General features: G+C 43.1%; 1 protein-coding gene across 7 annotated transcripts in view; it reads right to left on the bottom strand.

Moving 5' to 3' along the window:
* The window catches only part of LOC120055693 (disks large homolog 1-like), a 234,941-nt gene extending 231,066 nt beyond the window's left edge, over positions 1-3,875 (bottom strand). For 6 of the 7 annotated variants that reach the window (XM_039003593.1, XM_039003595.1, XM_039003592.1 and 3 more), the window contains exons 1-2: positions 3,187-3,875; positions 2,364-2,495 (exon numbers count right to left, since the gene is read on the bottom strand). In XM_039003593.1, the coding sequence (XP_038859521.1) occupies positions 2,364-2,495; positions 3,187-3,205 (151 nt within the window). In that variant the 5' untranslated portion in view covers positions 3,206-3,875. The remainder of the gene's footprint in view (positions 1-2,363; positions 2,496-3,186) is intronic. The other variant, XM_039003591.1, reaches the window with a different exon arrangement.
* Between the last annotated feature and the right edge of the window lie 11,214 nt (positions 3,876-15,089).

Below are 15,089 nucleotides of genomic sequence, written 5' to 3'. Positions count from 1 at the left end.
CTTCTGGGTTAAGCGGGCATTGTGTCAAGAAGCAGTGCGGCTTGATTGGGTTGTGTTTTGGAGGACGCATGGCTCTTGACCTTCGCCTCTCCCGAGTCCGTACGGGAGTTGCAGCGATGAGACATGACTAACTACGAATTGGATACCACAAAATTGTGGAGAAAAAGGGGTAAAAGTAACAAACAAAAAAAGTGTGCCTCGAATTCTAAATAAATCACTAACAGTGTCATCAGCAATCCTCCATGCTTCACGGTGGGAACCACACATGCGGAGATCATCCGTGCTTGTGTTTCTTGGCCCTAGCAAGTCTCTTATTATTGGTGTCCTTTAGTTGTGGTTTCTTTGCAGCAATTTGACCATGAAGGCATGAGTCACGCAGTCTCCTCTGAACAGTTGATGTTGAGACGTGGCTGTTACTTGAACTCCAAAGCATTTATTTGGGCTGAAATTTCATTAGTTACCGGCCTCAGAACTTATCCTCTGCAGCTGAGGTAACTCTGGGTCTTCCTTTTCTATGGTGGTTCTCATGAGAGCCAGTTTCATCATAGCGCTTGATGGTTGACTGGCATGGGAGCAGAAAATATTTGTGTTAACTCAGACTATTCTGGCAATTCTAACATTGGGAGGATGGATGTTTGACATGCTTTTTACATTTATATCACAAACCATTTGAGAATATCATGATGAAAGTGTCCATTTTAGACCCATTTTAGACCTATACCTGCCTCCTGTTACACCTTATGATCCGTACATGACAGTCAACATCTTGATGTCATTATATTCCATATAGTGTGCTCTAACATCTGAAGAAAATAAAAATCATTAATTTATTCAATATTAAAAATATGAATCTCAAAACTAACCTTTGACTGAATTTCAAGACGTACATTATATACTCTTCAAACATCACATTTCCAGTCGGTTCTCTGGTACTTTTAATGATATGACCCATTTTATACATAGAAATTGACATAGGTCATTAAAGTGTAACTCTCAAATCCAATTTTAGCCTTCGACCAACAACAAAAAATATACAAAAATAAAAAAAGCATTAATGTGAGAAGTTGTGGGTCAACGGGAGTCGCCTCTTCACTGTTGACGTTGAGACTGGTGTTTTGCGGGTACTATTTAATGAAGCTGCCAGTTGAGGACTTGAGAGGCGTCTGTTTCTCAAACTAAACACTAATGTACTTGTCCTCTTGCTCAGTTGTGCACCGGGGCCTCCCACCCTTTCTGTGAAGGGAGTAGTACACAGCGTTGTACGAGATCTTCAGTTTCTTGGCAATTTCTCTCATGGAATAGCCTTCATTTCTCAGAACAAGAATAGATTGACGAGTTTCAGAAGAAAGTTCTTTGTTTCTTGCCATTTTGAGCCTGTAATTGAACTCACAAATGTTGATGCTCCAGATACTCAACTAGTCTAAATGTCAGTTGTATTGCTTTTTTAATCCGCACAACAGTTTTCCACTGTGCTAACATAATTGCAAAAGTGTTTTCGAATGACCAATTTGCCTTTTAAAATGATAATCTTGGATTAGCTAACACAACCTGCCATTGGAACATAGGAGTGATGGTTGCTGATAATGGGCCTCTGTACGGCTACGTAGATATTCCATTAAACAAAAACAATCTGCCGTTTCCAGCTACAATAGTCATTTACAACATTAACAATGTCTACACTGTATTTCTGATCAATGATGTTATTTTAATGGACAAAAAAAAAGTGATTCTTTCAAAAACAAGGACATTTCGAAGTGACCCCAAACTTTTGAAAAGTAGTCTATGTGTACATGTATTATGTAACTCAAGCGGTGAGGTCAGCATGTTACTTTGAATTTTGTGTAACGTCAGTAGTCTTGTCAAGAAAGTATCGTGCAAAATATATTGGCACATTCCACTTACCAAGACCATTGTCAAATAAGGCACGCAGTCACCTGCTTTTAAAGTACGCCTTGAGGTGGTACCACACAGCACATTTAGAAGGGTGTTATTTCATACCGAACCCCTCCCTTGAGATGACGTAGCGGCACGGTGCCTCTACATCACAATTTCAATGGTAGAGTTTAACCGCTACGGGCAAAAAGAGCTAGATGTACTACTAAAAGACAAAAACATTACTTTTGCAACTAACTGTCAAAATTAAGACCAGAATTGCATTTTTAAAAATCCTTTCTCCCAATCAAGTTTCTATGTGAGAATTGCCAGAACAATCTGCAATACAAAAAAAAAAATCTGCTCCTGCTGGCATGGAATAGCCCATTAGGCCTTCAACATTAGACATGATAAACACAAGGTTAACAATAGACTACCCAATATCTCAAAAGCAAGATGAATAAGGGTGAGAATTACATCTGTACACTTACCTATGAGTGCCTGGAAAAGGTTACTCTGGAAGATGTCGATGACCCTCTGGATGGAGAGTCTCAGTTGCCAGTCCTCAGTGTGGTTAAGTTTAGTGCGATATTCCTCCAAGAGTGACAGGGCTCGCTGTGCATCTGGACAATCAGAATGTGTTAGATAAGACGTATATCCCCTGGCCAAAACGCTAGCAATTTACCATTCAAAAGAATAACTGCATCTTGACTCAAAAAGTGAAGTGTCAGTAAGTGGGCCTTTTAAATTGTAACCATATTGCTCCAGTAGCTGCTGTAAATTGTTACAATTGAAGGGCTACAACTATTAATTGGCTGCATGAACTTGAGAAGTTGAATAGTTATATTTTGGAGCCAACATCGTTTAAAGCAATTACATTTGATTGAGATCCTGGCTACAATTGTTTCAATTGGAAGATATGTTACACGAAGACATTGTAGCTAGTTGAGCAATGTAACAGAGTCAATCATTATGCTACCTTATGGAAAAGTAAGGCAAGCTTGGGAAACGGTATAGTTACAGTACATATCTAACGTTAGCTTGCTAGTGAACTAACGTTAAGTTAAAAGTATTTTGCAAGCTAAGTTCCCTACAAGCAACTTGGTCCTATTTGTGGCTTCTTTCCCGTCAGAACTTCTGAGGGCAACTAGGAAGCTAGTTAGGTCATGTCAATATATTTAGCAAGAAACTATTTCATAATGGTTATTTCCAGTTACTACATACCTAATAACAGCTAGTTTATATTGGTAAGTATGCAGAACTGACAGTTAGCTAGCAAGCCTAGCTAGCTACAATTAGATTAAAGCCGCTTACCTTTCTTTCGTACTGGCATGATTAGGCAGTCTCGAGACAATATGTAGCTTGCTAGCCAGCTAGCTCTTTCACCAGTCGCGCGCAGATAAATGTTATGGGAACACGCAATATTTTAGAACACTTTCACTCTCCTGGTATCCAAGGGGTATGAAAATCTCTGCAATGAAACCACAAGTTCAGCTTTAATTTTGCCCACGAATTGTCAAGCAAAAGATGTCACTGTGATACAAAATGAGAAACAACAGTAACATTACAGAGTGGGCGTTCGGGTACAAACTAAAAACGCGACCAGTTAGCTGACAGCTGCACTTCTTGAACCTGACAGCGGCAAAGAGGTGATGACACCACATATGCAATGGTTGGTATTTTTCCAACTAGGTCCAAATGCCCGTTAAAATCCATACAAAGTATAGAAACGTGTGTTCAGTCGGCTAAAACCAGTCATTCCGTGCATGCATTGGTGTCCAACGTAGCTTGCAAGCAGTGCGGGCTTTAAAATTACTCCAACTCTAAATCCAGTTCAGTGGCACATGTAAACTCAGGCCGTGCCTCCGCGACTTATTCACTTATTTCGCAAACTTATCCTTTGTAAATTTTTTCGGCAAATACATTTGTATTCCTTTGACTCAAACTTCTTCTGGTGTCCCTCCTTTTCTTCCTGTGACAGAAAATTCCAAACTTTCTTCCAAAATGGCGTCTCGGGTTTGGAAGTAGTATATATCACGTGATTTCAAACCCTGCAGTTAACGGCTCATGTAACTCAAGGAAGGAGTTGAAAGGTGAGACTTTATATTTTCTTGAGCCAGGGGTATTCAAACTTTTCTTGCCCAGGGACCCCCATCATATGTTAGCAACATTTTTGTTCGTATTATCAGTTGAATGATAATGGCAAGTAGAAGCAATCAACATTTTAGCGATAGACACCTTTTTTTCAATTTCCGCCTAAATCACATGCCCAAATCGGACTGCCTGTAGCTCATGCCCTGAAGCAAGGATATGCATATTCTTGGTACCATTTGAAAGGAAATACTTTGCAGTTTGTGGAAATGTGGAGAATGTTGAATGTAGGAGAATATAGCACGATAGATCTGGTAGAAGAAAATACAAAGAAAAAAACAACCAGTGTTTTTTTACCACCATTTTTGAAATGCAATAGAAAGGTCACTGTTATAGCCATCACTCTAGTTGTTATTCCGATAGTGTCCACAAGATGGCAGCAGTGCATGTGTAAAGTTTCAGATGGATTACTTGGATTATGACTGATCCTCAAGACGTTTAGTGTGAAGTCCCCAGGTACATTTGGGCAAATCGTGAAAAAGTCATTCGCATTCATATGAAATTTTTCTGCAAGAATATTGTCAAATCTGTATAGGTGGACTTTGATTTAGCTTTCCAAGTATTAGTAGCCATATTATAAGTTCAACATTTGCAAAACAACCAGTTTTCATAACTTCATAACTCTGAATATCCTTTTCATTTTGGACAAAAATTATAAGGCATGCTGTCGTACAAGGTTAGTACCTACATTTTACGACATATACATGGTTTCCGGATACTCCCGTAAAGCCCAGCTCATTGGCTATCTAGCTAGCTTTGTTTGACCCCCGATTGGTGCTTATTTGACAAAGATACAGTCATTCAAGTGATGGCCGCCCACGTCATTGGCGTGCCATGAAGGCGTCGCTCTCTGACCAAATATGGTGTCCTATAGGATGTACTATACCCCTAATGAAATAGTGAAGTCTTGTTACCTTCTATAATCTCTGAGGAATAGATACGAATGTGATTTGACTCGTTCAAACAACGTTTAGGGTATGATTTTCACAGATTCCTTTCTTTTTTTTCTTTTTTTTTAGGGGTGGATCAGCTTAATATTTCGGAAAGAATGTTGCTTCCAATGTAATTGTCTGCATCATTTCCAATCCCCTATATTTTTTGGGTAAATATATATATCCATACACGCATGCATACATATACACATATATACATACACATACCTATAAAAACATACATACTTTTTTAAAGAATATACCTTTATTATTATTCCCCGCAAACCCTACCACCGATCCCCCAATTGGAGTAAACTAATAAACACTTCTGCTTTTACCTTCAATTTATACATCTTATACACATTTTACAGACACAGTCTACTTTACAATAGTTCTCTCTTGTTTGTTCTTAGTCCTTCCTCTATTTCCATCCAGTTTGATTTCTATTTGTTACTGTGCTATTTCACGAAAGTTCCGAACCTATATACATTTTACAGATCCCGTATGCTTTACATTGTTTATCTTGTTATTAGTCCCACCCTTCAGCTCCACTCAACCCTTCCCATCTATCTTTCAACATCATCCATTTCGGATTTCTATTTGCCATATATTTTTCAACTGTGCTGTGATGCTTCACAAAATAATTGAACCTTCCTATTCTCATAGCTTCTACAGATTGTAAATTAAAAATAAACATTTTTGCTAAAATAATTATTATATTATTGATTGATTGACTATGGCTTTTCAAATCACCCAGTATTGCTATCTGTAGCGTTAGTTCTAGGCAAATGTTGCAATTCTTCAGCCATTCCTGGACCTGTGACCAAAAACAAGCTACATATGGACAATACCAAAATAAATGATCTAATGACTCTGCCTCCTCACAGCAGAATCTGCAGAGCTGGGAAGATTGTATCCCCCATTATATATAACATTCTATTAGTTGAAAGAATTTTGTATAGTAATTTATATTGAAAAATTAGAAGTTTTGAATCCGGCGTTGTTTTGCAAATCAATTCATAAACCATGTGCCATGGAATGGGTACATCAAAAATCTCGTCCCAACTATTTTGCAATTTATATGGCACAGCTGTCAGTTCTTTGGTCCTTAAATGAAATTGGTATATGTTTTTATTTATCACACTTTTCTTTAACAATTTATGTTATTTAATACAGGGCCGACATACAAGTTCCTTACTTTTTTCCCCTTCCATTTTTGTGGTAATGCTGCAATTAATTGGTTGTAATTTTGGGTAGAGCAGACATTTCCATATGTCTGTGTTAGCTGCATGTGTGACATAACTCCACCAGTCCTATTTATGATATCATTCACTAAAATTATACCTTTTTTTTTTTTAAATTTCTTCGATAAATACAGTTTTTTTTATCAATTACTATATTTGAATTTAACCACAATATTTGTTGTACTATTTGTTCCGTCCTTTCAGGTGGATTAAACTGAAATTGCAACCAACTTTCTAAGGCTTGTTTAAAAAATACATATATTTTGGAGATTATTTCCTTTTCAAACAACCGAAAGTGAGCAGGTGTAATCTGAATAAGGGGAAAAAGGCCCTTCTTGAACATAGGATGAGACATTCGTACCAATTTACTAGAGAACCAGTTTGGATTTAAGTATAACTTTTGTATGACTGATGCCTTTAGTGAGAGGTCTAATGCTTTAATATTTAATAATTTCTCCCCTCCGAATTCATATTCGTTATATAAATAGGCCCTTTTAATTTTATCTGGCTTGCCGTTCCAAATAAAATTGAATATTTTTTGTTCATATAATTTAAAAAGCAGGTCACTAGGTGTAGGCAAAATCATAAGCAAATAGGTAAACTGTGATATGACTAAAGAGTTAATCAGGGTGATTTTTCCACAAATAGACAGTTTTTTCCTTTCCATGGTAGCAAGATCTTATCTATTTTTGCTAACTTTCTATAAAAATGTATTGGAGTGAGATAATTTCTTTCTTTTGGGATTTGTATACCGAGTATGTCCACATCTCCGTCAGACCATTTAATTGGTCAACTACATGGTAATGTAAAATTTTTTAGTGATCCAATATGTAATATGGTACATTTATTTGGTTTTAATCCAGAGAGGATAGCAAAAGTATCTAGATCCTCTAAGAAGCCGTGGAGAGACTCTAATTGTGGTTTTAAAAGAGAACATGAATCATCAGCGTACAATGACACCTTAGTTTTTAAACCACAGATTTCTAATCCCTTAATATTATTGTTTGATCTAATCTTAACAGCTAACATTTCGATGGCAATAATAAATAGATATGCCGATAGTGGACAACCATGTTTTACTCCTCTAGATAGTTGAAAACTTTCTGAGATGTAGCCATTATTTACTATTTTACACCTAGGGTTACTATACATAACTTTAACCCATTTTATAAGAGATTCCCCAAAATTGAAATATTCTAGGCATTTATATATAAACTCCAGTCGTACTTTATCAAAAGCCTTTTCAAAATCAGCTATGAAAACCAGGCCTGGTGTCCCCGATATTTCATAGTGTTCTATTGTTTCCAGTACTTATATTATCTTATATTATCTCCAATGTATCGTCCATGTGTCACGTTCTGACCATAGTTCTTGTGTGTTTTACTTGTTTTAGTGTTGGTCAGGACGTGAGCTGGGTGGGCATTCTATGTTGTGTGTCTAGTTTGTCTGTTTCTATGTTTGGCCTAATATGGTTCTCAATCAGAGGCAGGTGTTTTGTGTTGTCTCTGATTGGGAATCATATTTAGGTGGCTTGTTTTGTGTTGGGGTTTGTGGGTGGTTGTTTCCTGTCTTTGTGTTCTGCACCAGATAGGACTGTCTCGGTTTTCACGTTTGTTATTTTGTATTTTGTATAGTGTTCACGTTATCGTGTCTTTGTTATTAAACATGTTGAACACTAGCCGCGCTGCGTTTTGGTCCTCTCCTTCATCTCGGGAAGAAAACCGTTACAGAACCACCCACCAAACTCGGACCAAGCAGCGTGGCTACAGGAAGCAGCGGCAGCAGCAGCAGCAGCAGGAGCTAGCAAGGCAGAGTGGCTGGAAGCCCTAGAGGCTCCCCCAAAAATTTCTTGGGGGGGAGGCACACGGGGAAGTGTGGCTGGGTCAAGTGGGAGACTTGAGCCAGTTCCCCGTGCTTACCATAAGGAGCAGTTGGCTAAATTGAGGTACGAGTCAGAGAATGTGGAGGAGTTATTGGACAGATTGGAGGAAAGTGAAAGGATGGGAGATTATGAGACATTCGATGAGTTGTTGGTGATTTTGGAGGAGAGCGAAGAGAGAGAGATGTTGGTTTGGCGTAGTATACACGGTACTCGCCCTGAGGTGTGTGATTACCGTGGAGAGCGGGAGTACGGGCAGACACCGTGTTATGCGGAAGAGCGCACAGTGTCTCCTGTACGGGTGCATAGCCCGGTGCGGTACATCCCAGCTCCACGTATCGGCCGGGTTAGATTGAGCATTGAGCCAGGTGTCATGAAGCCGGCTCAACGCATCTGGTCTCCAGTGCGTCTCCTCGGGCCGGTGTACATGGCACCAGCCTTACGCATGGTGTCCCTGGTTCGCCAGCACAGCCCAGTGCGGGTTATTCCACCTCCCCGCACTGGTCCAACCAGGTAAGGTTGGGCAGGCTCGGTGCTCAAGGGAGCCAGTACGTCTTCACGGTCCGGTATATCCGGTGCCCGCTCCTTGCTCCAGTCCAGTACCACCAGTGCCAACACCACGCACCAGGCTTCCTGTGCGTCTCCAGAACTCTGTTCCTCCTCCATGCACTCTCCCTGTGGTGAGTGTCTCCAGCCCGGTACCACCAGTTCCGGCACCACGCACCAAGCCTACTGTGCGTATCCAGAGCCCTGTACGCACTGTTGTCTCTCCCCGCACTAGCCTTGAGGTGCGTAGCTACAGCCCGGTACCACCAGTTCCGGCACCACGCACCAGGCCTATAGTGCGCCTTGAGAGTCCAGTGTGCCCTGTTCCTGCTCCCCGCACTAGCCTAGTGGTGCGTGTCTCCAGTCCGGTACCACCAGTTCCGGCACCACGCACCAGGCCTACTGTGCACCTCAGCAGGTCAGAGTCGGCCGTCTGCCCAGCGCCATCTGCGCTGCCCGCCTGCCCAGCGCCATCTGCGCTCGGTGCCTGCCCAGCGCCATCTGCGCTGCCTGCCTGCCCAGCGCCGTCTGAGCTGCCTGTCTGCCCAGCGCCGTCTGAGCTGCCTGTCTGCCCAGCGCCGTCTGAGCTGCCTGTCTGCCCAGCGCCATCTGAGCTGCCTGCCTGCCCAGCGCCATCTGAGCTGCCTGCCGGCCCAGCGCCATCTGAGCCGTCTGCCGGCCCAGCGCCATCTGAGCCGCCTGCCTGCCCAGCGCCATCTAAGCCGTCCGTCTGCCCAGCGCCGTCTGAGCCACCCGTCTGTCCCGAGCCGTCAGAGCCGCCCGTCTGTCCCGAGCCGTTAGAGCCGTCCGTCAGTCAGGAGCCGCTAGAGCCGTCCGTCAGTCAGGAGCCGCCAGAGCCGCCCGCCAGTCAGGAGCCGCCAGAGCCGCCAGCCAGTCAGGAGCCGCCAGAGCCGCCAGCCAGTCAGGAGCCGCCAGAGCCGCCCGCCAGTCAGGAGCCGCTAGAGCCGCCCGCCAGTCAGGAGTCGCCTGAGCCGCCCGCCAGTCAGGAGCTGCCGGAGCCGCCCGCCAGTCAGGAGCGGCCAGAGTCGCCCGCCAGTCATGAGCTGCCCGCCAGTCATGAGCTGCCCGCCAGTCATGAGCTGCCCTCCAGTCATGAGCTGCCCTCCAGTCATGAGCTGCCTTCCAGTCATGAGCTGCCCTCCAGTCATGAGCTGCCCTCCAGTCATGAGCTGCCTTCCAGTCATGAGCTGCCCGCCAGTCATGAGCTGCCCGCCAGTCATGAGCTGCCCGCCAGTCATGAGCTGCCCGCCAGTCATGAGCTGCCCTCCAGTCATGAGCTGCCCTCCAGTCATGAGCTGCCGTCCAGTCATGAGCTGTCCTCCAGTCATGAGCTGCCATTCAGTCCGGAGCTGCCCTTCAGTCCGGAGCTGCCCTTCAGTCCGGAGCTGCCCTTCAGTCATGAGCTGCCCTCCAGTCATGAGCTGCCTTCCAGTCATGAGCTGTCCTCCAGTCATGAGCTGCCATTCAGTCCGGAGCTGCCCTTCAGTCCGGAGCTGCCCTTCAGTCCGGAGCTACCTCTCTGTCTTAAGCTACCTCTCTGTCATAAGCTACCTCTCTGTCATAAGCTACCTCTCTGTCATGAGCTGTCCCTCAGTCCGGAGGAGTTTCCTCAGTCTAGTGGGGACCTTTGTGAAGGTTCCTAGGCCAAGGTCGGCGGCGAGGGTCGCCACTCAAAGGACGCTAAGGAGGGGGACAAAGACAATGGTGGAGTGGGATCCTCATCCAGCGCCGGAGCCGCCACCGCGGACAGGGGGGGCTTATGTTGCAAACTTCCCTTGCTTGGCTAATCATTTGGACCAACCTCCAAGATGGCGACTGGGATTTCCCCCAAGGGCATAAGGCGAGGGTAAATGGATGAGGATGTGTCTTTTCAAGTGTTTTGACCACAGCCATAGACTGCATGAACTTGACAAAAAATAATGTGGTCAAAGATCATGAAGTTCTGACTGCAGTCGATGGAAATTTTTGCAGTTGCTCTTCACCAACTTCATCCTGCAGCCATCACCTGCATTGTGGGGGGCTCTATTGTCAACAAATCATCAGAGTGTTTTTGTTTAACCCGCGCAAACGTGACAAAACTTTGCTGCAATTCATGTATACATTGGATATATACACATGAATGGTATATTTGAGGCTCTCTCCCACTAATTGATTGTACAAAGTAGGCCTACACCAGGGATGGGCAACTGACAGCCCGCACTCTGATACATTTTTAGGGTACTCAGCCGGGTCTCAACTTACTGTTGCGAGTTAGAATAGTAGAATACACAAGGTGCAATTTCGAAATTTGGTTGTGCATCAGCAACTTTTCTCTTGTTATGTAGTCACCGATAGTCAGTCAATTAGCCCATGTCCGCTAACATGTTTTAGATGGCTAAGTTAATTTAACTGCCAGCTATCTAAACTTGTTATCATGGTTGAATTACTGGCCGGGTGGGCCCCAATTGATTTTGTTATTCAGTCTCACTCAGCTATCATATTAAAAACAGCAAACATTTCACTCCAGTCTATGCCAAAATGTGTAGAATTGCAGGAAATGAGCTGTAAAATAGCAAATTCTTCTTTCCGTCCCGTGGCAAAATATGTAGAATTGCAGCTAACTTGCTTTAAAACTGCAACATGTTTTCTTCAACCCATGGCAAAATGCGTAGAATTGCACGAAATTAACTCTAAAAAATGTAACATTTATCTCCGCTGTCAAGAGGGGGGCCACTAAAATGCTTTCCTCGCAATGAGGGGCCGCGAGAAACTACGGCCCCTCATGATGAGTTCAGATTTCTTGTGGCCCCCATCCCATCAAAGTTGCCCATCCCTGGCCTACACACATATGATTTCAGTCTGTGAGTGTGTGATATGGGGGTTGGAAACATGTTTATTTCGACATTACAAAGAAAAACTTGTATAAACAATGGCAAAACTGCCATGGTGATCTGAGCCTTGCTGTTGGAAAACCACATTAGTGGCCGACTTTTGGCTGTCGCAGATGCACCTCCCCCGACTTCACTCCTCGACTTTCGTCTAGCGTCAGTTGCTTTCGCCTTACCATTCCAACTCGCCCATAGATTTGGTAGACAGTGTGCTCGTTTGAGAGGTAAAGCGAAATACACTTATTGTAGATGAAAGTCTACCGCTACTCCAATGAGCTCATAGTCTATTAGCTAGAAAAGGTATCTTGGTGGCGTAGAGAACATTTTGCTGTTGTGAAGCAAAAATTCTGCAATTCTACACATTTTTCCATTGAGATGAGAGAAAATGTGGCAGTTTTGAAGTACATTTTCGGCAATTCTACACAGTTTTGCATGGAGCTGAGAGATAATTTTGCAGTTTTTAGGCTCATTTCCTGCAAATCTATGCATTTTGCCATGGCTAATGCTGTGTTCCTCTGCTCAAACATTATAACAAAATCAGAGGGTAAGTTCCCTGAATGCCCAGTTTTGGGAATTTCCAATTCTCCCTGAATGTCTAGCTTTTATTTCATTGTTAGTTCTCAAAGATGGTACTATAAAAAAATATACATAGAAAGTTCAATATCTTTTCTGCATGCTATCTAGTTCTGGTTGTTTAAGTTGAAACTGTTCATCCATCCCAAAAATTACCAATGAGATGGCCCATCTAAGAATATTCTAAACATAAAAAACCCTGTAATTAGCTAATAACTGTAATTTCCTCCATATTAAAGGGATAGTTTGAGATTTTGGCAATGAAGCCATTCACCACTTCTCCAAAGTCAGATGAACAAGAACAGCTAACATGCTAACTGTTTTTGTAGACTTCCAGTCATTGTGCTAATGATAGTTAGCATTGGCTTGTGACTTCCTTCATACTGGATGCAGAGACAAAAAAATGGTGCTCATGATGGAATTCTATTGCAGCTAGCGAGATTCATAAAATAGTTATTTTTCACATAAAAAAAATCCCCCAAAACATTTTTCAAAAATAATAAACTGCAGACCCCTGCAGTACCGCCCTGGACCCATAGGGAACCCCAGTTTGAAAATTCCTGAAGTAGACTACTGTCCTCCCGACCTAATGTTGGCAGGATGAAATAGCCTATGGTGGTATGAGTAATCTGTTTTAGTAGCATACTTTGAGATGGACCACACCTGTTTTAAATTTATTACAGCAACTTGCAACTTGCTTATGAGAAATCCTGCTATGCCCTCTGACGAACCATCAAACAGGCAAAGCGTCAATACAGGACCTAGATCGAATCATACTACACCGGCTCCGACGCTCTTCAGCTGTGGCAGGGCCTGCAAACTATTACAGACTACAAATGGAAGCACAGCCGAGAGCTGCGCAGTGACACAAGCCTACTAGAAGAGCTAAATAACTTCCATGCTCACTTCGAGGCAAGTATCACTGAAACATGCAAGAGAACATCAGATGTTCCGGACGACTGTGTGATCACGTTCTCCGCAGCCGATGTGAGTAAGACCTTTAAACAGGTCAACATTCACAAGGCCGCAGGGCCAGACAGATTACCCCTTTCACACCTGGACAAAAGGAATACCTATGTGAGAATGCTATTCATTGACTGCAGATCAGCATTCAACACCATAGTGCCTTCAAAGCTCTTCACTAAGCAAAGGACCCTGGGACTAAACAACTCCCTCTGCAACTGGATCCTGGACTTCCTGATGGGCCTCCCCAGGTGGTAAGGGTACAGTGGTTGGTCCACTAAAAGTTTTGCGGTTATGCTGCGGGACTCAGAGGTCATTTGTTGTTTAGTTCGGTACCCTGCGTCACTACTTAATTTTTGGCACTGATTATTGCTTTTGGGTCCCAAGGCGCTACTGTGTCTCTGTAGTACTGTAGCCTACTTCCGACCAGTCACGTTGTACAGTGCCTGTATGGCGCAGTGGTCTAAGACATGGTATCGCTGTGCTGCTACAGTTGCTGGTTCAATACCCATGCCAGCCTCGACTGGGAGACCCATGAGATGACTGTAGGTTTTTGGTTTCTCTCCCTCTAAAAACATAAATAAATGTTTTGGCCTTTACAAATATTATTTTGGCCTTTATTCAGATTGCAATCGCTCACTTTTGTTTTTTTGAAAACTAAATAACTTCCAGAATATCATTATATATTATCAAGTTGATGGCACAGTCATATAGCTTGGCACCTACATTCAGCTGAGGTACTCACTCATTCATGGCTTTGGATCAAAATAAACAAGTATCAACATTCTTTCTGACAGTTTTTTTAATAAAGAAATGTTTCGGTTATCCTAACCTGGTCATCATGTACAGTATTATAATAGCCCCCCCGATTGGCACAGCAATCTAAGACACTGCATCACAATGCAAACACATGGTTAGCAGATATTAATGCGAGTGTAGCGAAATGCTTGTGCTTCTAGTTCCGACAATGCAGTAATAACCAACAAGTAATCTAACCTAACAATTCTACAACTACTACCTTATACACACAAGTGTAAAGGGATAAAGAATATGTACATAAAGATATATGAATGAGTGATGGTACAGAACGGCATAGGCAAGATGCAGTAGATGGTATAGAGTACAGTATATACATATGAGATGAGTAATGTAGGGTATATAAACATAAAGTGGCATAGTTTAAAGTGGCTAGTGATACATGTATTACATAAAGATGGCAAGATGCAGTAGATGATATAGAGTACAGTATATACATATACATATGAGATGAGTAATGTAGGGTATGTAAACATTATATTAAGTGGCATTGTTTAAAGTGGCTAGTGATACATTTTTACATAATTTCCATCAATTCCCATTATTAAAGTGGCTGGAGTTGAGTCAGTATGTTGGCAGCGGCCACTAAATGTTAGTGGTGGCTGTTTAACAGTCTGATGGCCTTGAGATAGAAGCTGTTTTTCAGTCTCTCGGTCCCTGCTTTGATGCACCTGCACTGACCTCGCCTTCTGGATGATAGCGGGGTGAACAGGCAGTGGCTCGGGTGGTTGTTGTCCTTGATGATCTTTATGGCCTTCCTGTGACATCGGGTGGTGTAGGTGTCCTGGAGGCCAGGTAGTTTGCCCCCGGTGATGCGTTGTGCAGACCTCACTACCCTCTGGAGAGCCTTACGGTTGTGGGCGGAGCAGTTGCCGTACCAGGCAGTGATACAGCCCGACAGGATGCTCTCGATTGTGCATCTGTAGAAGTTTGTGAGTGCTTTTGGTGACAAGCCGAATTTCTTCAGCCTCCTGAGGTTGAAGAGGCGCTGCTGCGCCTTCTTCACAACGCTGTCTGTGTGGGTGGACCAATTCAGTTTGTCCGTGATATGTACACCGAGGAACTTAAACCTTTCCACCTGCTCCACTACTGTCCCGTCGATGTGGATAGGGGGGTGCTCCCTCTGCTGTTTCCTGAAGTCCACAATCATCTCCTTTGTTTTGTTGACGTTGAGTGTGAGGTTATTTTCCTGACACCACACTCCGAGGGCCCTCACCTCCTCCCT

Source organism: Salvelinus namaycush, chromosome 11 (genome assembly GCF_016432855.1).
Source record: "Salvelinus namaycush isolate Seneca chromosome 11, SaNama_1.0, whole genome shotgun sequence".
Taxonomy (NCBI): Eukaryota; Metazoa; Chordata; class Actinopteri; order Salmoniformes; family Salmonidae; genus Salvelinus; species Salvelinus namaycush.
The sequence above is the reverse complement of the archived record's forward strand: the minus strand, read 5'-3'. Positions and strand labels throughout refer to the sequence as shown.